Source organism: Macaca fascicularis, chromosome 14 (assembly GCF_037993035.2).
Source record: "Macaca fascicularis isolate 582-1 chromosome 14, T2T-MFA8v1.1".
Taxonomy (NCBI): Eukaryota; Metazoa; Chordata; class Mammalia; order Primates; family Cercopithecidae; genus Macaca; species Macaca fascicularis.
Window position 1 is genome coordinate 28,997,917 of NC_088388.1, and position 26,834 is coordinate 29,024,750.

At 40.4% G+C, this 26,834-nt stretch overlaps 1 protein-coding gene across 3 annotated transcripts; it reads right to left on the bottom strand.

Annotated features, from left to right (window-relative positions):
• Positions 1–3,591: 3,591 nt before the first annotated feature.
• On the bottom strand, positions 3,592–26,460 carry RAG1 (recombination activating 1). Of its 3 annotated transcripts, XM_065528314.2 has the most exons (4): positions 20,322–26,460; positions 17,545–17,635; positions 16,877–16,938; positions 3,592–10,065 (listed from the first exon to the last, which is right to left on the bottom strand). In XM_065528314.2, exons 3-4 carry the CDS (start codon positions 16,926–16,928, stop codon positions 6,920–6,922), a joined length of 3,198 nt encoding a protein of 1,065 aa, XP_065384386.2. In that variant the 5' UTR covers positions 16,929–16,938; positions 17,545–17,635; positions 20,322–26,460; the 3' UTR covers positions 3,592–6,919. The 3 variants fall into 3 exon arrangements, with proteins under 3 accessions (XP_065384386.2, XP_073870042.1, XP_065384387.1); XM_074013941.1 differs by having other exon boundaries at positions 16,877–17,635; XM_065528315.1 differs by lacking the exons at positions 16,877–16,938; positions 17,545–17,635; positions 20,322–26,460 and adding an exon at positions 15,286–15,399.
• Positions 26,461–26,834: the final 374 nt, after the last annotated feature.

The following is a 26,834-nucleotide window of genomic DNA, read 5'->3' on the forward strand; positions in this document are numbered from 1 at the left end:
ATGCTTTCTCTGATACCGCAGGTTAAATTCTATTGTCCTATTGTACTTCATACTGCACCTATGGTGCTCTGATCACATTTAGTGTTTTTCCTTCTTGACACCTACTAGAGTGTGTGGCAGTGCATTTAGAGTCCTATTGTTGATTTGAAGTCTATCTCTCCCCAGCTGTTTGTGAGCAGAAACCGTCTATGTTCTTCACCACTGTATCTCCTCTGCCAAGCCCACATTGCCCACAAAAGGCATCCTACGAAGATGTATTTAATATATAGGCTGAAGTAACTAGAAAGGGTGAGAAGGATGCAGACTTTACCTGGGTCTTAAAAGGTAAGAAGGTGCTACATTCTGAAAGGTAGAGGTAGCATTCAAATATTCAAATGTTTAAAAACCCAGGTCCGGAGGCCTCCAGCAGTGCTGTGAGTTACTTGCTGGATTGTGGAGTGATCCCCAGTTCCTGAAAGATAGAGTAGGGCTGTGAGAGTAGCAAAAGAGCACTTGGGTCTTGGGCCACAGGCTATTTACCTACAAATACAAACATATTTCAATATTTTTAAAAAATGGTATAGCTGTAGAGAGACAGCCAGACTGAATCTCAGCCCTGACTGGAAGGGAGCTAGGAAACGTCCAGCTAAGGTGGGTCTATGGTACTTAAAAATGTGTGGATGTGGCTCTGCCATTTTCTAGCTGAGGTAAGCTTCAGTTATTTCAAGTGTAACATGGAGAAAATAGGAGTATCCACTTCAAAAAGATCAAATAAGAAAATTTATGCAAAGTGGTTAGCACACAAAAAAGTTTGGTAAATGATAGCTATTATTATTATTATTTATTATTATTATTATTATTAAAAGCACTAACTAAAAGCACTCGGACTGTAGCCAGTTCTGCCGTTTTCTGAGTGACGCTGGAAAAGTCAACAACTCTGACCAAAATTTTGAGCATATAAGTGATGCTGTTCGGATGTTTGTTCCTCCAAATCTCACCTTGAAATGTAATCCCCAGTGTTGGAAGTAGAACCTGGTGAAAGGTGATTGGATCCCGGCAACAGATCCCTCACGAATGGCTTGGTGCTCTCCTCATGATAATGAGCAAGTTCTTGCTCTAAAAGTTCATGCAAGATCTGATTGTTTAAAGTGTGGAGCACCTTACTCCCACCCCTTGCTCCCACTTTCAGTATGTGACACCAGTGTCATGCTTTCTGTACAACCTGTAGAACTGTGAGCCAAATAAACCTCTTTTCTTTATAAATTATCAAGTCTCAGATGTTTCTTTATAGCAATGCAAGAATGGCCCCATACAGAAAATTGGTAACAAGGAGTAGGACATTGCTATAAAGATACCTGAAAATGTGGAAGTGGCTTTGGAACCGGGTAACAGGCGGAGGTTAAAATTGGAAGAGCCTGGAGGGTTCAGAAGAAGATAGGAAAATGAGGGAAAGTTTGTAACTTATTAGAGACTGGTTAAATGGTTACGATCAAAATGCTGATAGAGATATGGATAGTGAAGGGTAGGCTAATGAGGTCTCAGAGGGAAATGAGGAAGCTACTGGGAACTGGAGTAAAGGTCACCTGTGTTATTCCTTAGCAAAGAGCTTGGCTGCATTGTGTTCACATCCTAGAGATCAGTGAAGGTTGAACTTAAGGGTGATGACTTAGGGTATCTAGTAGAAGAAATTTCTATGCACCAAAGTATTTAAGATGTAGCCTGGCTGCTTATAACAGCCTAAGATCAAATACAGGTGCAAAGGAATGACTTAAATTTGGAATTTATATTTAAAATGATAGCAGAATGTAAAAGTTTGGAAAATTTGCAGCTTGACTTTGTGATAAAGGAGGAATTCAAGCAGCTACAGAGCAACCACTGGCTACAGAGATTAGCATGACTAAAAGAAAGCCAAGTGCTACTATCCCAGACAAAGGGAAGGTCTTGAAGGCATTTCAGAGATCTTTGAGGCAACCACTCCCATCACAGGCCCAGGGCCTAGGAGGAAAGAATGGTTTTAGGGGCCAATCCCAGGGCCCTGCTACCTTGCACAGCCTTGGGACACTGCTCTCTGCATTCAGGCCACTCAGCTCCAGCTTTGGCTCAAAGGGCCCCAGATACAGTTCAGGCTGCAGCTCCAGAGGGCACAACCATAAGCCTTGGCAGCTTCCACATGGTTTTAAGCCTGCAGGTGCTCAGAATGCAGGAGAGAAGAAGGCTTGGCAGCTTCGCCCTAGATTTCAGAGGATGTATGAGAAAACCTGGGTTTTCTATGGGTGAGCACTTGCAGAGAGCCTCTACTAGGAAAATGCAGAGGGGAAATGTGGAGCCCCCATACAAAGTCCCTACCAGGTTATTGCCTAGTGGAGCTGTGGGATGGGACCACCACCCTCTAACCCCAAGAGTGGTATGGCTACCTGCAACTTGCAACCTCAGCAGGGAAAAGCTGCAGTCACTCAACTCCAACTCTTGAGAGCAGCGATGGGGGCTGCACCTTGCGCAGCCATAGGGCTGGAGCTGCCCAAGGCATTAGAAGCCCACCGCTTGCAGCAACATGCCTTGGATGTGGGACATGGTGTCAACAGACATTATTTTGGAGCTTTAAGGTTTAATGTCTGCCCTTCTCGGTTTTGTGTGGGGCCTATTACCCCTTTCTTTTGGCCAATTTCTACTTTTTGGAATGAGAATGTCAGTCCAATGCCTCTACCACCATTGTATCTTGGAAGTCAATAACTTGATTTTTATTTTACAGGATCAGGAAGAAATTCGCCTTGAGTCTCCAATGATGAGACTCTAGACTTAGGACTTTTGGACTTTTAAGTTGATACTTGGAATGAGTAAAGACTTTGGGGTAATGTTGGGAGGGGATGATTGTATTTTGCAAAGTGAGGAGAACATGAGATTTGGAAGGCCAGGGGCAGAATGCTATGTTTTGGATATTTGTCCCCTCCAATTCGCATGTTGAAATGTAACCCCAATGTTGGAGGTCAGGACTGATGGGAGGTGATTGGATTATGGAGGCAGATCCCTTACAGATGGTTTGGTGCTATTCTCACGATGATGAGCAAGTTCTTGCTCAGCAAGTTTACATGAGATCTGGTTGTGTAAAAGTGTGTGGCACCTCCCCACCCTTGTTCCCATTCTCGCTGTGTGACGCTCCTGCTCTCCTTTCCCTTTGTGCCATGATTGTAGCTTTCTGTGGCCTCACCAGAAGGAGAATTAGATGCTAGTGCCATACTTACTGCAAAACTGTGAACCAATGAAACCTCTTTTCTTTATAAACTACCCAGTCTCAGGTATTTATTTATAGTAATGCCAAGAGTGACCTAATATAATAAGTATGTGAATTTTCTGGAGAATAAGTCTGTATTTTCACTATTCCCAAAAAAGTTAAAAAACAAATAAAAAGATTTACCATTTATCCTATGTATCTGGGGGGAAAAATTGTCTCATCTCCATTAGGATAAATTTTTCACATAATCATTATTCAATTGTCCTTTAATCCAAAGACCACCAAATTTATTCTGTATTTCTCTCAAAGTAAATGATGTTAATTTTTAAATGCTGCACTCAATATTATTATTAATATTTGAATAGAAATTACAAAACACACTATTTTCAAATCTTAAACTTTTATTTCAAATATTCAAATGTAAAATTGCTGACAATAACCGTAATATTAATGAATGGAAATACTAAAATATAAAAATAAGTATTGAAACTCATATTTCTTTTTATTTGAAAACATTTGACATGGAAATACAGGTCCCCTGCATCAAGTAAATCCACTGCATCCTGGTACCTGAATTTTCTCTGAAATAGAAAAAATAAAAATAACAAAAGGCTCTTGGAAACCATTAAACAAAATGTAAGGTTATTTGTAAGAAAATAAACTGAAGTGCAATTCTACAAAACAAAAAATATTGCCAAAAATGATCTCTGAGGTATATTTATGTAGATTACTAGTTAAAATCAGAAAATGTAAAATGGGTACAAAGTATCTACTCTTACTTAAAATCTTTTAACATGAAAAGAATACACCATCTGTCATACAATCACTGAAGACACACACATATCTGCAATCAAAAACCACCTGCATCCAAATGATGGTTTATTCGTCCCAACTACCACTGGCGCTTACATACCCTGCCTCTTATCTGTGTGGAATTTGAATTGTTTTATGTAATGCAAGACCCACACTCTCAACTGAAGCAATCTTTATCTTCATCTGTATCTTGTGGGAAAAAAAAAATTTGAGGCAAAACTAAATTCCAGTTCACCTGGAAGAAAAAGACATCTTTTTCTCCTCCTCTTGCTTCTCAGTGCATGTTTATTAATCTGAAGGCTCCTTTTGACCTCACCGACCAATCATCAATTTTCATCAGCCATTATCACTGGTCCCTGCAATGCACCTGAGTGACTTGACATGAAAACTTGTAGAATCAGGTTTCACAGGAGAAAAATACATTGCACTTCCGAGGTCCCAGTATATACTTCACACACACACACACAAATGCTCCATTCAGTGTGGTGAATTTCCCTGGAGTATGTAATTGCACTTGCAATAGGCATTGTTAAAAATAAAACTGTAGTATAAAACTAGGGTCTAGCATATTGCAATCTCAACAATAAGGGCAAAAAAACATAGGCAGCGTTTCTACATATTGAAATTCCTGCAGCCAGATGTTCCCAGGGTTTATCAAAATGTGATCTGATTAAGGGATTATTGGAAAGGTTGTGCTATAAATCATGCTCTTAGTCATATGCATTCAAAATAGCTCCTACGGTGTTAGAGAAGGATAATTTAATATGGGAAAGTATTTACAGTGCCACCAATAGAGTAAAAGAGTAGAAAAGGGTAAAAAAAAAATCTATAAACCAGCACTACCATACTTCAGGGAATAGGATAATTATGTGAATTTAGCCGTTTATTAGTGTAGAGACATGGTGGAAGGATTAAGCAGTATGAAGGGAAAGGGTGGCTTAGTAGCCCATTCATTTCCAAAAAAAACAAAACCAAGAGTTTTCAAAAATGTTAAAATATGCATATGTTTTTGACAACTAAAGTAGAAGTGACTTTGATATTCTGCATATAAAAAGCAAGGAAAACTGCTGTATTTGTTAATGAAAGATACTGAGTTGAATTCCTGCAGAAGCACCAAATGCATACCATTTAGGATAATGTCACTGATGCACTTTTGACAACCAAATTATCAAGCTCTTTGATATACTGTGTATGAAGAGTAGCAATTATGGCCAATAAAATCAAAGGAAGAAAAAAACTAATTAACACTAACATATCATTATGACTCACTAGCATATAAAATTCCATGCCTGCTCTACATTGCCAGCAACCGGCAAATCCCAAATTCCTAAGGATGCAGATAATAGTTGCCAAATAACTGGAGCCACAGGAGGATTAGGGTGCTCTTTGGAGCTTTTGCGTTGCTTTCTTCTAGCAAAAGGGCCAGAGCACACAAATGACTTAAAAACTTGCTTACTCCTGCCCCATAAAAATGTAATCCCAAGGTCATGTGCTACAGTGATTAGTTGTGAATCCTAAACAAATTCTGATATTACCTTATAAACATAGTGATTAATTTGTGGTGGAAAGAAGAAGGGCTTTGGAGACAAAAGGGCTGTGTTCAATTTCCAAGCCAAGTATTTATTACCCCTAAATAACTTTCAGCAAATCATTTAAACCTCCATCAAATGGAGATAATAACAACACCTACTCCTCAGAATTGTTGTAAGGAAAAATGAGTGTGAAAACATTCCTCAAAAAAAGCACTGTGTAAATGTTAACTCTTCTGCTGTACTGCATTTGGACTCCATCTAAACTTAGCAGATGGAAAAATACAAGGTTATCCTGCTACACAATTCTGAATCCACTGAAAGTAAACTGATCATTATAGAAAGAATAATACATTGCAGAGGAGAGGACTCTATGAAACCTAGATTTAGAAAAATTGATTCAGGTTTCATTTGGAGAAAGTCTGGCAAAATGTTTCAGTAAGACATGAAATATATTTTTAGACATCAAGCTAACCTATATTCTTATAAGCTTCTGTGGCTTTAAGATTGTATGCAGAAGCTCTAAATTTGGAAACTCTAAATTACCTGAAATTAAAAAGCAAAAATAAAGAATCACACTCTGATAGCTACGTAAATATATATTATCGAAAGATTTAATAACTAACTGTAGCTAGCAGGTGTATTCTAAATTCATTATTAAAAAATCTGTGACAGCAGATGACCTCCTAAACTCTGAAGGTTACAATAGATACATAATTTAAACATAAAAAGGACTGATTTTCTCAAAATTGTCCTGATGTAAAGTAATTCTGCATAAATATAACAAATGGTAAATGCATTGAGAGCACTTTGTAAAGGTCATTGTGCTGTACAAATATAAGATATTATTAGAAAAATTTTAAAAGCTCTTTTGAATCTTATAGAACAAGCCAAGATATATAAAATTTTAAAAATGAAGAATTATTCAAAAATGAAATAGAAGGCACTTATCATATCTCAATACAAAATATAATAAATCAAGGGGGAAAAATGAAAACCACAGGACCAATTTCTTTCCTGGCCTCGCGGGCTGTTCTTTGATAACCTTGGCTTTGATTTCCACGACAGTTCCCCAGCACACACAGATCTTTGTTTACTCTTGTCCCCTGCAGTTACTCCTGTTATGAGTTATTGAGCTTTCAGATAACTAATTTTTCCTGTTGCTTTTCGGAACTCACTAAAAGGCTCAAGCAACCAGCTCATCAGTTTCCATTCCTGACTTGAGAGCGTCTGTAGCATCTCACTCCAACCTACCACCTCTTGGGTGGTGAAGCCCCATACACAGCAGTAAAGGGTGCTAGGAGAAGCCCTCAATGCAACCCAGAGAGAAACTCAATTGCAAAAACCAACTCATAAGTGATTGCCCTACTTAAAATTCCATTGAATCTTGGCTTTCCAAAGAGTCCTCTATGCCTAATGGGTCCCCTAAGCTTGCCTGAGAGTCCATGTTAAACCCAGAGGTTTTTAATGCATTATGAGCATTCATAAACTTCTGGAGGTATTTGGAGGTGTACAGCCAGTGGTGTTTCAGGACGTCTTCCATCTCATAGCATTTGGACTGCCTGGCATTCATTTTCCGGAAGCGTCTAAACAGTTTGTTACCAGACTCATTTCCCTCACTTGCCCATGCCCCAATGGAGCCATCCCTCTCAATAATTTCAGGAACATGTGCCAGGGTTTTGTGAAAATAATTGGTGATTTTTCCCTCATACCTATACTTGAACTTGGTAGAAAGGAGCTCAGCAAAACGCTGTGAATTGAAACTGTACTGGCAGAGGGATTCTGGGCACTCTTTAGCAGGGCATGATGACCGCCACACCGGTTTCATCTTCAGGTAAAGATCCATCAGCTCCCTCAGAGCCTCGTGCCTCTCCTCCGAAGGAATTAACTCACAAACTGCATCCACAGTCTCTTTGGTCATGAGCTTCCTGGCAAAGTTGCCATTCATCCTCATGATTGGTTTGAGGTTCATCTTCTTCCGGAGATGCTTGTCCAGTGTGGCCTGCCACCTTTTCCTTTCCTCTTTGGAAGCATTGGGATTCTTATACACCTCCCCTATCTCTAGCTGGAAGATCTTGTAGAACTCAGCTGCATTGCCAATGTCACAGTGGAGTGCGTCTATGGAAGGGACTGTCTCAATGAAAGGTTTGGCTGAGACCCCTTTCACCCGATCCCGCAGTTCTTCCACAGACTCATGGTAAGGATTGGAACGCCAGACCTCATAACGTTCCAGGTTCTCAGCATGGCTTCTGGTTATAGAGTGGAAGACAAGATTTTGAGAGGCTTCCAGACGGGTGGCATCACAAAGAGTACAAATGTAGACTGAGCCAGAAGCCTCAAGGCCTTCCACTTCCCGCACAAGTTTTTCATCATATCCGGTACCCCTGAAGATAAACTTGAAAGTCCGTAGAATGCCTCCCAGCTCAAGCATTAATTCACTGCTCTTCATGGCCTCCCTCTCAGCAATGAGAGGGCTCAGGATGGCAGTCAGTGTCTCGTGGTCAGACTCATCTGCCAGCATAAGGCACAATGGCTTGCAACACAGTTCAGAGTTAGGTTTGGCTTCCTCAAATACTTTCACATTCTGAGAGCTGTGGGCGATAGTAATTTTCATGATTGTGAATGAAAAACGGACTGCCTTTTCTGGAACTACTGGCCCACTCCCATGCTTCTCACTCACATCTCCCATTCCATCACAAGACTCCTTCACCACCACTGTGAAGGGGCCATTCAGGTAATCATCAAGGTCTTGGGATCTCATGCCTTCCAAGATGTCTTCTTCCATGTCCATCAAAGCAGACACCAAAGCTGAATCATAGCGGAACCTCTTGGCAATGGTGTCCACTGGGTAATCATCCACAGAGGATGATAGTCCAGACAGCCCATCAATAATGCCAACATCAGTGCTGGAAGACACATTCTTCAGAGGTGGCTGCCACTCAAAGTGGTGGTAGCCCGGCAGAAGTACCTTCTCAGCATTCCGAAGGGCATGCAAAGGCTGAAAAATCTGTCTCCCTGTGATAGCTTTCACAGTCCTGTACATCTTGTGGTACTGACTGCAGCTGAGGAAGGTGTTGACACGGATGGCCAAGCAAACAGCTGGCTGCAGGCCAGAGCCCTTTCCCTGCATGATGGCCTCCAGCTCGTCGGCTTGCCTGTGCTCATTCCTCGCCCTCAGAGCCAGCAGGAACAAGGTCATGCACACCGACTTCACATCTCCACCTTCTTCTTTGTCAGCAAAGGCTTTGACTTGCAGCTTGAGCTCCCTCAGCCGGTGCTTCTGAGCTCTCCGAGTCAGCGACAGAAGATGTTGGCGGGGCCGGCCCCCTTTATTAATGTGCACAAAATTCTCTTTTGATTCCTTGTGACTTGAGATGTGGTGATTATATTTTTCCAAACTGACCTCCTGATTGCACTCTTTTGCTGGACATTTCACCATCAGGGAATTCAAGATGCTCAGAAAGGACTTCACTGGACTCTCCAGGTCAGTAGGGAAGCATGGATATCGGCAAGAGGGACAATAGCTGCCCATGACTTTGAGGCATCTGAGAATGCAGACCCGGCAATAGACATGCTTACAGTTGGTCTCCACAGGGTCGGCCAGAATGTGTTCACAGATCTGGCAGGAGATGGATTTCACGAAGTGCTCCGGGAAGTCCACTGCAAGCAGCTTGGTACTAAGATGTATCTTACTGCAGTTGGCGATCTTCTTCATGACATCCTTGCTGCTGGTCCTTGCCTGAGCTCTTCTCTTGCGCTGACGGGCTTGTCTTGCTTGGTCAAGCACAGTTTTGAGTTTTTTGCTGAGCTGCAAGTTTGGCTGAAGACTCTTCCTCTTGAGTCCCCGACGGGCAGTGTTGCAGATGTCACAGGATGGTGTGTGGGGGTGCCACTCCACGGTCACATTCCTCGGGAAGTAAACCTCACAAGGGGCACTGCTAAACTTCCTGTGCATGATGCTCCAGCAGTTATGGCAGAACTCAGTGGGGTGGATCGAGTCAACATCTGCCTTCACATCAATCCGGAAAACCTTGGTAATGAGGTCTGGCCAGGAAGTAGCTCTCTTTTCCTTCTTTCGTAAAAGGCCTAGGGTTTTACCATCCACAGGACCATGAACTGGATATCTCCTGTTGTGCTCATCAGTTTTAAAAGAATTCCCACAGATGCGGCAGAGATGTCGAAGGTTGGCTTGATGGATGGCTTTAACTCTTGCTTTCCCAGTGTCATGAAATTTCTTTGAAAACTTAGGATGGGCTTTTAACCCTGGCTGATTTGGGACTGGCTTCTGACCATCAGCCTTGTCCAGGACTGCTGGAGATTGCTCCAGAGAGGGCTTCCCCTCAAAGGAATCCTTCTTTTCCCTTTGAGCTTCTTCAGGTGTCTTTTCAAAGGATCTCACCCGGAACAGCTTAAATTTCCATTCTGAAAATTTAATATATGGGTGCTGAATTTCATCTGGGGCAGAACTGAGTCCCAAGGTGGGTGGGAAAGAGGACGCCATGCTGGCTGAGGTACCTGAGAACAATGAAAACAAGTCATATTAAGACCAATATCAATATCCCACTGGTGTATCTTATAAGTAATAAAAATAAATACATTCAATTATTTATTCATGTATTCCAAAAGATATGTATTAAATCTTCTATCTTAATATATCATGTTAGGTGCTGATCACAGAGTTATTTCCTGTTCTGACAGTGTTTACGGTTACTTATACCTGTTACACACATATAAATGTTTAGATATATACATGTAAAGTTTTATTCCCTTCCACAAACACCTTAAGGTCTTTGAGGACAGAATCTTTGATTTATCTTTGTCTCCCCAAGGGTCCTAGTATACATTAGGTGCTCAATAGTTATTTGTTCAGTAAATGTAAAGATGAATTGGCTACTAACACTAAAGAAAAGTAGTATTTTCCACATTGTATTAGCCTCATTGCACTAGCTGGACAATATTTTCCAGCTTTTTAAAGCAGTCTTCCGGGAGGTTGGTTGTTTATTTCTTCCAAATGGGTCATAAAAGGATGATAAAGCTGCAAACTCAAAGAAACTAATTATTCACTACTTGAAAGGATGAAGTGAATTTTGAGCTTTATGAGTGCAAACTAATAATAAGTATCATGGATAGTAATTATGCTTACAATTTTAATTAGTGAATGCTGTTGTAAATTATAAGGCTGCGTCTACATTAGAAACAAAAACCACAGAACTCTAAACCTGCAACAAACCAGAGTGTACATAAACTGAGATTCTGAGGGACTTTTAAGATGAAAAATTCACATGGTTTCAGATAAAACTCACACAGGTCATCCTGAAAGTCATTGTCGGTCGATGGTCATTAGCACTATAGTTTGTAACATAATAAGAAGAGGTGGGAGTATTGTTTCTCTTCTGTTAAAAAAACATTTTGGCAATTGCATATGCTAGGAAACCCTACTGATTTCAGTTGTAGTGCACAGATCTCTAGCGATGCAGGAAAAAAGTCTAACAATGCCATGTGAGGTGTACTCTTTAGACCCAATTAGGAAACCCTACTGATTTCAGTTGTAGTGCACAGATCTCTAGCGATGCAGGAAAAAAGTCTAACAATGCCATGTGAGGTGTACTCTTTAGACCCAATTAGACCAATCTTTCCCAAATTACTTAGTACATAATTGCAAAAAGAGCAACTATATTTTCAATCCATCATCCCATCCACCTATCTCAAATTTGCCTGGGTTAACTCTTTCGACCCACCAGTTACGTAAAGTAACATATGTTTTCCCCTCAATTGATCAACTAACAAAATCGATGAGAATTTTTATAGTCACATAGTTATGGAGACAAATTCTCAGATGAACACACTTTCAACAGGGGTGGGATTAGGGGGTACAGAGGGGCAAGGGCTAACTCTGACACCTGCTACCAAAGACTCTTTTCAAGTCCCTGCTTTACTGAAGTTTGTTCCATCTTACAAGCATTACGCATCAGAAATTGGTGTTTTGGGGCACGGGTGCAGTGGCTCATGCCTGGAATCCCAACACTTTGGGAGGCCAAGGCGGTCAGTGTGAGACCAGCCTGGCAAATGTGGTGAAACTTCATCTCTACTAAAAATACAAAAAACAATTAGCCGGGCATGGTGGCAGGCACCTGTAATTCCAGCTACTCAGGAGGCTGAGGCAGGAGAATCGCCTGAACCCGGGAGGCAGAGGTTGCAGTGAGCCAAGATCCCACTACTGCACCCCAGCCTGGACAACAGAGCAAGACTCTGTCTCAAAAAAAAGAAATGGGTGTTTTTCATAAAAATTAAAAGCAAATTTCTGAGACTTGATTAACAGAGAAATCCTATTAGATTGTTACCTATGCAGGACTATGCAAGAGTTAAAACAATACACAGCCATTTCAAATGTCTCATTAACCTCAAAAAATATTTCAACTGCAGCCCAACGAACACCTCAAAATTGCTTATAGTTCCATTCTGCTTCCTAATTATCTTCTGTGGCAGGTGCTAGGTCTTTCCCTGTGGTTTCCCTGCCTCTTAGGTTGAACTCAACCCCAAATACCTTCTCATTCCTTTAGCATTTTACTTCCCAGACTATTCTTAAATCACTTGCTCTCTGGTATTCCAAGATAATATTATGAGTAATTCTTTTTAAAATGCATGACCGTCTCTAGAGCTCATCAAGTTTAATACTGACTTTCAAATTGAGTAAGTCAATCATAAGGCATGGTGGTAGGATCCCTGGAAGTATCTCACTTCCCTACACATTTCTCCCTTGACTCCCACTGACCTGAATTACTATATCAAAATCTACCAAACTACATTTATTTAAATACTCCTGTGGAAGGCAACCAAAGCAAAAATGGACAAATGGGATTGCATCAAGTTAAAAGCTTTTGCACAGCAAAGTAAACAATCCACAAAATGAAGACAAAATCCACATGATGGGAGAAAATATTTGTAAGCTATGCATCTGACAAGAGATTAATAACCAGAATATATAAGGAGCTCAAACAACTCTACAGGAAACAAACTAATAATCCAATTTTTAAACGGGCAAAATATCTGAATAGACATTTCTCAAAGGAAGACATACAAATGGCAAACAGGTATATGAAAAGGTGCTCAACATCACTGATCATCAGAGAAATGCAAATCAAAACTACAATGAGGTGTCATCTCGCCCCAGTTAAAATAGATTTTATCCAAATGACAAGCAATAATAGGAATGTAAATTAGTACAGCCACTATGAAGAATAGTACGGAAGTCCTCAAAAAAACTAAAGATAGAATTATTACATGATCCAGCAGTCCTACCACTGGGTGTTTATCCAAAGGAAATCAAATCAGTATGTTCAGAGACATCTACACTCTTGTGTTTATTACTGCACTATTTTTTATCCTTACTTGTGATTTTTACTCCCTAAAATAGACATGTATTACTTTTGGTAGAAAATAGAACTTTTAAGAACTAGGTTTAGATTAGATATTTTTTATCTATTCAATTAGCAAAGATTAAAACTACTTATACGGTTCAGCATTAATGAAGGCATGGAGAAATTAAGATATCTCCATACATTCTTGGGAGGAGTATAAACTGGTATCAAATGCCTACTAGACAATTTAGCAATGTCTTTAAAATTTTTAAATATATTATCTTTGGTGCAATAAATCTCCTTTTGGGAAGTTATCCAATAGAAACATTTCCACAGGAATACAACAATATTTATATAAAGACAGAGAGATTTGTTTCAAAAACTGTTACTTTGAAAAAGCAGGAAACAATATAAATAATTACCCAAAGGGCATTATTAAATAAACTATGGTCCAGACATACAGTGGAAAACCATGCAGAAAATTTGATTTTCTGTATGCATTGATGCATATGTGCAATTTCTGTATGCATCAGTGACATGGAAAGATGCTCACATGAAAAAGCAGAGAATAGAATGACAATAGCAAGTATAGTAGGATTCTGTTTGTGTATAATGTTTGTATTTGTACATATATGAAATCACAGAAATTCTGAAAGGATATGCACTAAAATCTTAACAGTGTTTAATTTCTGAAAAAAATAGAATTGGCATTGATAAGAGGGCCTCTTGCACTTTTTATTTTATTCATTTTTGTATCATTTGAATTATTCAAAACAAGCAAGTACTATTTTTATTAACTTTGTGATACATTTATTCTGGATAAAACTGTTTTAAAGACTAGATTTATATGTGCTTATAGTCACTTTTCCATATTTTCTTCTAAATTTCCCCCAGAAAAGCTTAAGATCTGGCTAATTTCAAATCTGACCACCACCCTTAGCTTCTCATTCTTTTCAGATAGACATGTAGAAAGCAGGCTAAAATATGGACCTGTAGACAGAATGAAGTTAGGATTGTGAAGGAGTTATCTTGGACTCAGATTTTGACACTCAGAAACCTTGCAAATGCTTGATCTCCTCTCTTCTAACAAAAGATCTCAGCAGTAGACCAGCCTCAGGATCTCAAAGGCTGAGTGGTTGGTGCTGGCTCAGCCCTGTCCCCACCGTGCACTGCCATCTCAGCATTGCCATCTGACATCAGAGCTGCAGGGGTGCCTCCCTCCACAGAGCACAGATTCATTTTGACAAACTAGTTTGGGGTGGCTTGGACAGTGCAGGAACAGTAGTTTCTGGTGAGTGATATCATTAGTTCAGGAGGCCAGGACACAGCAGCAGCAGCAGCCCCCATTTCCATCCCAGCTGCACACCCTACACACACACATACACCCCATTACTTGGCCCACAATCTTCCCTCCTAACGTCTTCAACTTAGTCTGTACACAATTTTCAAGTAATACCTGTGTGCTCAAGTGTGACCTCTCATTATCACACCTGTTCCACTTATTCATTCACTCTGCAAATACCATCGTCTGTCTTTTGTCAAATATCACACAACAAAAATGTGACAAAATACAAAGGGTTTTTATAAGTCTCAAGTATCCACAAAATAGCACTATGATCCTTGCTCTTCCTTCAGACAACCTCTTGCATAAACCACTTCAGAAAGTGAAATTTATCATCACAATCCCTGGCCAGGAATCCTGACTCAAGAACAAAACCTCAAAGCAGGGTCTCTACCATGGCAATTCTCTAAATTAATACAAATCAGAATCATGAGTGAACTTGTTTTTAAAAAGAAATGCAGATCATCAGGTCCTAAAGAGTCTGGCTGTTAGGGAAGGAATCCAGGAATTGCATTTTTAAACATTCAGTGATTCTAAAATGACCGGATATTTCGAGAAACATTGGTCTCCTACTTAGGCCAATCTAGTTCAGGAAATGCCTGGTAATACTTGTTCATACCTGGGAAACCACACATTTCCTCCCATCCTAGAACTTGCATTCCTGACTATTTTTCTTGCCTGAACTAACAGTATTTATTTCCAAGAGTCTCACACATTACCTTCTGCTGATTTGTACACATTCATTCAAGAAGCATTCCTTAAACCCTTCTTCTGACAATAGCATTCATTTATAGTAATTCAGATATTTTGCATCTTTCTATGAACCTTCAGTGGCCCTAAACTGGGCCCTCAGTGGCCCTAAACTTGTCCTCTTATACCTTTTTTATTTTCATATGTTAAAAAAAAACATTGATGTAGCTTTGCTCATTCCATCCCCTCATCACCTGGAAGGAAAGAAAGCTCAAGCAATTCTAGTTAGAAACATAAAAATGTAATAAATATTTTGGCTCAAGGCATGAAAAGTATGAGTGTTACCTTGCTCAGCAGGCTGCCTGGCCAAAGTGTTGAGATGTCTGCAACTTGATTGATATTACTCAATACCAAAGAGAAGGCAAAGTGTGTTCTCTGCTCTCTCCTTGCTCTCGTTTCTCAGAACATGCTGCTGAGCTGTTTATCAGCTTCCACTGTCCTTCCCAGCCTCCCCCACCATGGAGGGCTAACCACAAATGATGACAGCCAATCACAAGCCAGGAGACCCCAGCTCCAGCTGCCACCTGGCTCTTTAGGAAGCTTAGCTCAGAGGAGGCCTGAGTGTAGAATGATGTGCGAGTTTGCTGGCGCACTGGCTGCCAGTTGCCTCCCTGAGAATGTTTGGGTTGGAAATGGTCTTATCAGTCAGTATAAGCCCCAGCTTATGCCAGGGTTCTATATCTCTGTGCCTCAGTTCCACATCTGTAAAAAGGAAATGCTAGTAGTGTGTACCTCAAAGAGTCAATAAGGTTATACGATGAGAGTTGTTACAGGAAAATACTTGAAACGATGTCTGCCTCTTTGTGAATGTTCATCAGATATTAACAACACTATGGGGTTTTTTTATTATTATCTTGAAATGGTATCCAAACAATCTCAGAACCTTTCAACCTGGTCAAATCTTGCTGAGGAAGGTTGATGCTCCTTGCAACTACTCTAAGTTTGAACATTACTCGAGTATGGAAGTCAACAGACCTGGATTTAAATCTTGACTTAGGCCTTTGATTCATTGCTTAGACTTTATGAGCCTCAATCTCATCACCCGCAACCTAAGATTAATAATATTAGTCCCCATTATTGAGAGCAATGGGCCAGGCTTCTAAGTGTTTTATGTGTCATTTAATTTTCACAACAATCTTACGCATTTGATAGTATTATCTCTAAAAAGAAGTGACAAAAGTTCAGAGCAATGGAGTGACTTGCCCATGGTCACACAGCCACTACTTGGTGAAGGTGAGGTGGAATTCCAAAGCTCATGTTCTTAATCACTCCATTATGCCATGAAAGGAGAATAATGAAAGCCACTTTGTAGTAATAGTCTAAGGAAAACTCAAGAATGAATAGGTATATACACACCTCTGTCTGTTTCAAAACCCCTTTATAATTCTCAGACCAGCTTTATCCTCAAAGTCTTTCTGTGTTCAGCTAATAAGTGAGAGATTCCTTGCTTGTCTGATTCTCAGAAAAAAACTGTCAAGGAGGCAGGTGCAAGGATTTCACTGGTCTGTGCTGCCCTCATTAGACGCTCTTCTCACATCTCCCACTCTTTTGCATCTGGACCTGTCTAACCACACAACAGACCTGGGGCCACAGCTTCTGCTCACTAAAGACAAGGCAGAAGCCACTGCAGTAACATTGGGGGAGAGGGGAAACTGGTCTGTGGCTTCTAGGTGCTTCAGTGTGTTTTTCCCTAAGGATATGCAGCCTTACCTGAGGGTCGTATTTAAGGCAACATGGCGAGAAAAGGCAGCTGAGAGCTAAGAATTTCCTGAAGACAGTGTTCATGTTCAACAGAACCATCAAGAAGCAAGCTTTGTGGCCCTGGGCCCTCCTTATACAATGAGGTCAAGTAGAGAGGAGTCATAACATGACTTACATGCAAGAGGGTGTCCTTCCCACCCATCCTCCTGCTCCTTAAAATCTTGCATCTCCAATGGACTTAAAGAAAGAAAAAGAAAAGGTCAGATGTTCATGCTTCCCCTGAAGGAAAGAGCAAAACAATAATATCTCACAGTATTAGAACAAAGCACCAAGTTCAAGGATCAGGCTTCAGTTCTGTAGGTTCACTGGGAAGTTACGTGAAACTAAGGTGACAAAATGCACCGGTTTGTTTTGGACTTTCCTTGGTTTAGAATCAGGAGTCTAAAGTGAACAGAGTTGGTAGGTTGCCCATAACCTCCAAACCAGAGTTAGAAAATTTCTCTGAGCTGAAAAATGTACAGATGGAATCCTTTTCGATTTTTCTTGAAAAAGTAAGCTGGTCAAATGGACTCATCAAAGAACGGTGGGGGTGTGAGGTTCAGACCAGATAATGGAGGAGCTTTCTCTCTCTCTCTTTCTCTCTTTTTAAAAATCATATTTAACATACTGTATTGCTGAATTTTTCATCAGCTATATATACTTTTATAATTAGGAAAAATCACAATATTTACAAATAAAGTACTCAATGAATTTTAAATGAGACATAACAAAATATTGGGTGCATATGAAGATACAGTTTTCTAAATGCTTTGTTTGATAAAAGTCTGGATTTGTATACATCACCAGTAATTCCATGTTTCTCCCAATTTCTCCCATCCATGTTGAAATCAAGGCACTTGTCTCCTGCTGAGAAGTGAGACCTCCCTTGGATCACCTGGAAAAAAACAAGTTAAACGATGCCCCATTGTCCTTCTGCCTGGACACTAACATTTTATTCACTGTCTTTATTTCAAATCTTTTCCACGTGACAAGAAAACCTTGACTTGCATCACAAAATAGCAAAGTCAGAGCTGCCTAGGATGCATGTTGTTCTAAGCAAATCAAAAATAAAACACAGCCGACATGTATTGGCCAATTGTTGCAACAGACAAAGAATGAAAAGGGTGAACTAGAGCCTGGACAATTTGGTGCCAAGTTCCAGCCTTGAGTACAGACCTCCCAGACTAGTGATTAGCTGTTGTTAGTCCTGGAAGTGCCGACAGGCCCTTCACTGGCCCTGCTCCTCCAGGCAATGTGCTCCCTGCATCCCTGCTTTCACCTGCCTCTCCATCCAAGCCCCAATCCCCCTTAGCAGGTTGCCTACACTTACTCCCCTTGGCTCCCAAAGGCCCTTTTAAGTAACCTTTTCAAATTCAATTTCTTCCCAGACAGCAATGAGTTCCAATTGCTGATAACAATCAAAATCTACTCCTGCAGCCATGGTCTGAGTGTGTGAACGCTGCATTTTGAGCTCTTATCATAATTCAGCAGATGCTGTTTACGGACATTGAGATTACATACATAAGCATGTATCTATACATCTCTAACTAGCGAAACTCTTGTCTTCTATCATCACCAATTTGAAAGCCAGAACTAGAAGGGAACTTAGAGGTTACTTGCCCCAATGTATGTGTTTTATTTATTCCTGAAGGGCAAAGTGTTCCTGTTCAATGTCACAGAAGGGAATTAGTAGCAGAAATAGCATTACAAATCTGATCTCCCAGCTCCCAGGACAACGTTCTTTCCACTACACTGAAAAGGGAACATCCCTCCCTAACCTGCCCAAGATGCATCTTAGATGGTAAAGAAACTCAAGCTGGCAATGGAGCAGAACCTTAACAGGTCGTAGCTAGATCAGAGCCCTGGGTGAGCATGCAAACTCACCACCCTGCACTGGTGGTGGAGAGACAGCATCTCTACACACTCATTTCTCCCCCTTTCTCTGTCTTAAAATTGTTTTCTAATTAACTCAATGTGAATTACCCCTGTTAGTAAAATTTCTAAAGCGTTATTAATTGCTCTAAACATCAACTGCAGCTCACTCTCCATGCTTCAGGAGTGCTTCTGCGGGCTTTCTGATTGTAGCTATGCTGTTTTCTAAGCAGCTAGTGCCACCCTGTGGGCAAAGAAAAGACTATATTCTTGACTATCAGAAAAAGCCATGAGAAAAAGTCTCAGAAGTTGTTGAATCCATGAACAGGTTAAGAATGAATTATGTGTTTGTTTCTCTTCTCTTCCCTCTTCCCCTTATCCCAACCTCTATTCTCCCTACCCCCACTTTCACCATCACTTACCTTTGTAGAAATCCCCCACAATTCCTATAGACTGGGAAACAGAGCCAAAAGCTTAAAAGGTCAAAGTTACTTGCACAAGACCCCACACTTCATTAACTCCAGTCTTCCATAAAGGTCAAGAGACAACATAGAACTCCATTCTCATTGTCTTGCTAATCCTGACCAGTCCCAGAAAACATGTTATAAATACCTTCTCCCTATTCCTCAAACAAGAGAAGACGTGAGGACCATGTCTTATTTCAAGAGTTGAACAGTTAGTGCTTCTGGAGACAGATAGAAAAGGAGCATCGTTTTCTGATTATTTTTACACAAAATCTGCTTTTAAATTGACTATGTTTCTCAAAAAAAATAGTTTCTGATTTACCATGTGATTTAAATGTTTGTCTTGTTATACATTTTTCTTGGAACATTCTTTTCACTCAAAGAATGCATTTCCAAAAAATCCCACTTTGCCATTATCATTATAGAAAAAAAGTCTTCCTTTCCACATGTGAGAATGGCTAACAGGAGTCGTTACATAAATTTAAAGACCCATCTGAATTAAATATAAAATAATTAAATAAATTTTTGTAAAGACCCAGCTGAATTCTAGTGATTCTTGTCTATAAATCAGTTTCAAAAAGTAACTTTGCTATGTAGCAAATAAGAGGAGACTAGTTGAGCTGTGCTGTGGTTGAGATTTGCAGTCCTTTATGCTGCTATCAAAAGGGATTTGCCTTTATTATTCTCAGGCCTCCCTCCACCTTTCCAATCTCTCCAGTGACCTCTCCAAAAAGTGATCCAATCACCAACATAAAAACCTATGATTGTCCTTCATTAGCATGTGTCATGTGTATTATCAGGAAAAAAAAATGTTCTCAGCAACATGGCAAGACAATGTGAATAGTCCTCAGGCCTCCGAAGCCTCTTTGTAACTCCTCTGTTGCTCATGGGCCATACTGTCATGTAGAGACTGTGTGTAAGATACCAGGAGTCAATTCTAGGTGCAGTGACCTTTTGGCCACCTAGGTTCATAACCCCCTGTCTCCATAAAAGCTATCTATCTTGATAATAAGAATAATAATATGGTATATAGTTACAATAATTTGTGGTTGCTGTCTGTTGACCTGAAGGCAGGTGTTAGAGGTGGAACTGTTTCATCTCAAAATTTATATATTAAAGCCCTAACCCCTAGTACTTCAGCATGTGACTGTATCTGGAGATAGGGCCTTGTACTAGTTAGGATTCTCCAGAAGAACAGAACTATGAGAAAGAGAGAGAGAGAGATTTTTACAGGAATTGGCTTACACAATTTTGGAGTTTGAGAAGTCCGGCAATCTGCTGTCTTCAAGCTGGAGACCCAGGAAAACCAGTAATGTAATTCAGTCCAAGCCCAAGGTCCTAAGAGCCAGAAGCATGGATGTCTGAGGACAGGAGAAGATGGACGTCCAGCTCAGACAGCGCAAATTAGTCCTTCCTCCACTTTTTTGTTCTATCTGGGCCTTAATCACATTAGGTGATGCCCATCCACATTGGTGAGGGTGGATCTTCTTTACTCAGTCTACTGACTTAAATGCTAATCTCTTCCAGAAATATGAACACAGACATACCCAGAATCATTTTAGTAGCTCTATGGGTATCCCTTCGCCCGGTCAAGTTTACACATAAGATTAACCATCACAAGCTTTAAAAGGGGTGATTAAGATGGGGTCATTAGAGTGGGTTGTAATCCAATCTTACTGGTATCCTTATGAGAAAAGGAAATTTGGACATACACACAGAGACACCAGAAGTGTGTGTGTACAAAGGAATGACCAGGTGAAGACACAGTAAGAAGGCAGCTGTCTGCAAGTCAAGGACAGAAGCCTCCCAAGAAATCACACCTGCTTTATGGAAATTGGATCACACAATTATGGAGATTGAGATGTCCCACAATCTGATACCTTCAAGCTGGAGAACCAGGAAAACCACTGGTATAAATCAATAGATCAAACTTTGATCTTCTACTTCAACCCTCCATACTGTGAAAATATACTTTTGTTGTTGTTTAAGCTACCCAGTCCATGGTATTGTGTTATGGTAGCCCAAGCCAATTAGCAGAGTGGGGATCAAGTCTCTCATCTTGGGCATTTCCTTCATCCACCCACCCAAGGAGGAAGAAGAAGAGGTCAAATTGGAAGATACTCATTGGGCTTCATTCTTAACGAGCAAGTATGATTATCATGACCATTATTATAAATCTAATGTTGAGCTGTGGTGTGGGGTACTGGTTAAAAACCCAGGCATTGGAGTGCCATAACATTGGTTTAAATTCTGGCCCCATCTCTTGCAACTTGTGTGATTTGCGGCACATTTCTTAACCTCTCTGACTCCATTTTCTCATTTGAAGATGAGGATAATAATATGAAGCTGGTAACGTTCTTGGCAGAATTAAGTGAGTTAAAATATTTGAGGTGCTTCGCACACTGTTAAATACAATGTTATCTTGAAAACTCACAATCCTCCTCAAAAACCCACTTCTCTTACAGTCTTTCCCAGCTTGCTTAATGGCAACTCTACATTTCAAGGCAAACTCTTAGAATTATCTTTCATTTATCTCTTCCTCTAAATCCTCATGCCCAATCAGTCAATAAATTCTAATCTTGTTAAAACTATAAGTCAAATCACTTTACTTCTCTAATCAAAACCCTCCTATGGTTCCCCATCATGGTTAGAATAAAAGTGAAAGGCCTCTCAAGGGTCAACAGGGAACATGACTTTCCCTTCCTTTTCCATCTCTTTTCCCACTTACCTGCAGCCACAGTAGCCTCCTTGCTGATCCTCAAAATGTCCAGATATGCTGACATTGGCTATTCTCTCTGCTTAAAATATTACTTTAGACACATTAGGCACTGCTTTATAGTCGGAGTCTTCAGAAAAACAGAGCCAGTAAAATAGAGAGAGATGAGGAATTGGCTCACACAATTATGGAGGCTATCACACTCTGCCATCCACAAGCTAGAGGGGAAAGTCAGTGTTATAGTTTCAGTACCAATCCAAAAGTCTGAGGACCAGGAGCACCAATGGTTCAAGTCTTAGCCCAAGGCCAGGAAAATAATAATGTCCCAGATCCAGCAAGGTAGAAAGAGGAAAAAAATTTCCATCAGGTAGAAAGAGGAAAAGAATTCACTCTTCCTCCTCCTTTTTGTTCTATTTGGTTCTTCCATGAATTGCATGATGCCTACCTTATAGGGGAGAGCAATCTGCTTTACTCAGTCAACCAGTTCAAATGCTAATATCATTCAGAAAAACACTAACAGACACACTCAGGAATAATGTTTAGCCAAATATCTCTGCACTCTGTGATCCAGCCGTATTAACATACACACAAAAAATGAATAAACAAACCTGGAGTAATTGGTAGGGCAGAAAGAGCTAATGAGATTGTGAATCAAGAGTGATGAGATTGGAATCAAAGGCTGAAGAGTAGCTCATCCAAAGACCTCCCAGATCATCCTCAGTTCCCTCTGTGGAATTCTGGGGAAAAGGAAGCTGTAGGAGACCATGCTCACCCGTCTGCCTACAAGGCCTGGAGAACCAGGCACCTTGTACAGTGTGGTAAGGAAGGTGTAAAGAAGCCCCAAGAAAATCCATCTTTTCCTCCCTCAGCCCCACATTGTGCTCCAAGTAGATGAGCCATTTGGACTGCATCACCAGAAGGCCCTCAACCTCCAGCTTCCAGTTTAATCCAGCCATTGGGCAACACCATAAATACGTGAGTACGGCAGGAGGAAGACAGTATAATTGTGCCTCAGGAAGGCACATGGGAGATGTTGTCAACAAGATGGCTGCCTAGAAGTGTCAAAGCTCACCTCCTCCACAAAGAAGGACCAAAACAACAAACAAATAACTACACTTTGAGTGTCTAAGGCAGAACACTGGAATTCAGTAAGGAAGTGATGAAGCCCTCTGAATCATGGAGACTCAAGATGGCAGTATAAAGAAGGAAATGAAGCACCCAGCCAAGATCAGCTCAGTGCCAAGAGGGATTCCCTATAGTGGGGAAAAGGGGGAAAGGTAATCAGGAGATCCCTAGCAGTCCTCATTTCCACTGCAGATGCCTGAAATCCTAGCTACAAAAGACCCTCACAGTCCCTAAGCCCAGTATACAAAAGCTACCTGGAGTTTACACAGCTCCATTGCTCCACAGTAGGAAATCATGCTGGGTTCTCCACTCCTCAGGAACCAAGCTGCTATGGAACTGCATCATGCTGAGAACAGAGCCACCAATAAAGTGAATCCTGTTTTGGAAGCCAGTGTCCTGGCATCTCCACCTACCTGGAGCTCTGCCGTCATTCCACCACGATCAGGCAAAAGACTTCAAAGCCAGGGTTCAAGACTCTATCTTGATTCAGTGGTTCAGCTGTAAACCTTGCACCTAAGCCCACACAGTGACATGCACCCCAAGAAACAGGTGGTCTAGAATAGGAAATAAACTTCCCCCAAGACCAGGGGCACTGCCGTGCATACCCCCATTGCCCAAGGACTGATCACCCAATGCTTGCCACCACTGGCAATACTGTACTGAAGAACTGCAGAGCTGCTATGCCCAACACATGCCCTACCAAGGCCTGAGAACCAGTCCACCTGTCATTCCCCAACCCCAGCAAAGCCACATCACTGTCTCTACAAACACCACTGATATTGATTACAGTCAAAGAAATCACATGGATACTACACTACTGCAGCCACTCAGAACCAAATCCAAACCACTTTACCCAATCAACACTATAGGACAGACTCACAGGAAAAAGTCTTTCTCTACAAAAGCTAGTCCATAAAATTGGAAGAGGCAACTGCTCCAGCAGATTCACAGATGCTAACAAAGGAACAAAAGAAACATGAAAAAGCAGGGAAATATAACACCTCCAAAGGAGTTCTCCTATAACAGACCCTAAAGAAGCAACTCTATGAAATGCCTGAAAAGGAATTCAAAATAATGAGTATAAGAAAACTCAGCAAGATTCAAGCAAATACAGATAGACAATACAGAAAAACAATTTATGATCTTAATGAGAAATTCAGCAAAAAGGCACCGAGAAAAGACTGATGACATCATTTAAACTCTTGGACACAGCTATGCCTGAAATAAACTCCAACTTCACATGCTTCTCATAATAAAAGCCAAGCAATTCCATTTCCTATTTAACCTAAGCTGTATTTGGGTCATCTAACCATCAAAACCTTAAGTCCTAACTAATATATATGAAGATCTTTTCTTCTGCCATTGTGAATGATCCCTTGAAACTATGCCTTTCTAAAAATGTGGGGTCATCTCATAAGGAAAAGTTCAGTTCAATCCATGGTATGTTTGGAATTTTAGAGCCTCTTTGATGTTCTAAATAAGTCTCTTTTTTTCTCTTAGGGTAGGTCAAATTTGGATTTCTGATTAAAGCAAGTATCTGACCATCTTTTGATTTGGTACACAATTCTTAACTGGAAAACCAAAAACTTTTTTTTATTATTATTATACTTTTAAGTTCTAGGATACATGTGCAGGACATGCAAGTTTGTTACATAGGTATACACTTGCCATGGTGGTTTGCTGCACCCATCAAGCCATCATCTACATTAGGTATTTCTCCTAATGCTATCCCTCCCCAGCTCCCCAGCTCCCCAACCCCCAGCAGGCCCCATGCATGATGTTCCCCTCCCTGTGTCCATGTGTTCTCATTGTTCAGCTCCCACTTATGAGTGAGAACATGCAGTGCTCGGTTTGCTGTTCCTCTGTTCATTGCTGAGAATGATGGTTTCCAGCTTTGTCTCTGCAAGTGACATGAACTCATCCTTTTTTATGGCTGCATAGTATTCCATGGTGTATATGTGCCACATTTTCTTTATCCAGTCTATCATTGATGGGCTTTTGGGTTCTTTCCAAGTCTTCGCTATTGTGAACAGTGCTGCAATAAACATATGTGTGCATGTGTCTTTGTAGTAGCATGATTTATAAATCCTTTGGGCATATACTCAGTAATGAGACTGCTGGGTCAAATGGTATTTCTGGTTCTAGATCCTTAAGGAACCGCCACATTGTCTTCCACAATGGTTGAACCAATTTACACTCCCAAAACTGTGTAAAAGCATTCCTATTTCTCAACATCCTCTTCAGCATCTGTTGTTTCCTGACTTTTTAATGATTCCCATTCTAACTGGTGTGAGATGGTATCTAATTGTGGATTTGATTTGCATTTCTCTAATGACCAGTGATGATGCGCTTTTTTTTTATATGTCTGTTGGCTGCATAAATGTATTCTTTTAAGAAGTGTCTGTTCATATCCTTTGCCCACTTTTTGATAGGTTGTTTGTATTTTTCTTGTAGATTTGTTTGAGTTCTTTGTAGATTCTGGATATTAGCCCTGTGTCAGATGGATAGGTTGCAAAAATTTTCTCCCATTCTGTAGGTTGCCTGTTCACTCTGATGATAGTTTCTTTTGCTGTGCAGAAGCTCTCTAGTTTAATTAGATCCTGTTTGTCAATTTTGGCTGTTGTTGCCATTGCTTTTGGTGTGTTAGTCTGAAGCCTTTGCTCATACCTATATCCTGAATGGTATTGCCTAGGTTTTCTTCTAGGGTTTTTATGGTTATAGGTCTTACCTTTAAGTCTTTAATCCATCTCGAGTTAATTTTTGTAAAAGATGTAAGGAAGGGGTCCAGTTTCAGTTTTTTGCATACCGCTAGCCAGTTTTTCCAACACCATTTATTAAATAGGGAATCCTTTCCCCATTTCTTGTTTTTGTCAGATTTATCAAAAACCTGGTTGTAGATGTGTGGTATCATTTCTGAGGGCTCTGTTCTGTTCCATTGGTCTATATCTCTATTTGGGTACCAGTACCATGCTGTTTTGGTTACTGTAGCCTTGTAGTATAGTTTCAAGTCAGGTAGCATGATGCCTCCAGCTTTGTTCTTTTGGCTTAGGATTGTCCTGGCAATGCGGGCTCTTTTTCAGTTCCGTATGAACTTTAAAGTAGTTTTTTCCAATTCTGTGAAGAAAGTCATTGGTAGCTTAATGGGGATGGCTTTGAATCTATAAATTACCTTGGGCAGTATGGCCATTTTCACAATACTGATTCTTCCTATCCATGAGCATGGTATGTTCTTCCATTTGTTTGTGTCCTCTTTTATTTCGTTGAGCAGTGGTTTGCAGTTCTCCTTGAAAAGGTCCTTCACATCCCTTGTAAGTTGGATTCCTAGGTATTTTATTCTCTTTGAAGCAATTGTGAATGGGAGTTCATTCATGATTTGGCTCTCTGTCTGTTATTGGTGTATAAGAGTGCTTGTGATTTTTGCACATTGATTTTGTATCCTGAGACTTTGCTGAAATCGCTTATCAGCTTAAGGAGATTTTGAGCTGAGATGATGAGGTTTTCTAAATATACAATCATGTCATCTGCAAACAGGGAAAATTTGACCTCCTCTTTTCCTAATTGAATATCCTTTATTTCTTTCTCCTGCTTGATTGCCCTGGCCAGAACTTCCAACACTATGTTGAAGAGGAGTGGTGAGAGAGGGCATCCCTGTCTTGTGCCAGTTTTCAGTGGGAATGCTTCCAGTTTTTGCCCATTTATTATGATACTGGTTGTGGGTTTGTCATAAATAGATCTTATTATTTTGAGATACATCCCATCAATACTGAACTTATTGAGAATTTTTAGCATGAAGGGCTGTTGAATTTTGTCAAAGGCCTTTTCTGCATCTGTTGAGATAATCATGTGGTTTTTGTCGTTGGTTCTGTTTATATGGTGGATTACATTTATTGATTTGCCTATGTTGAACCAGCCTCGCA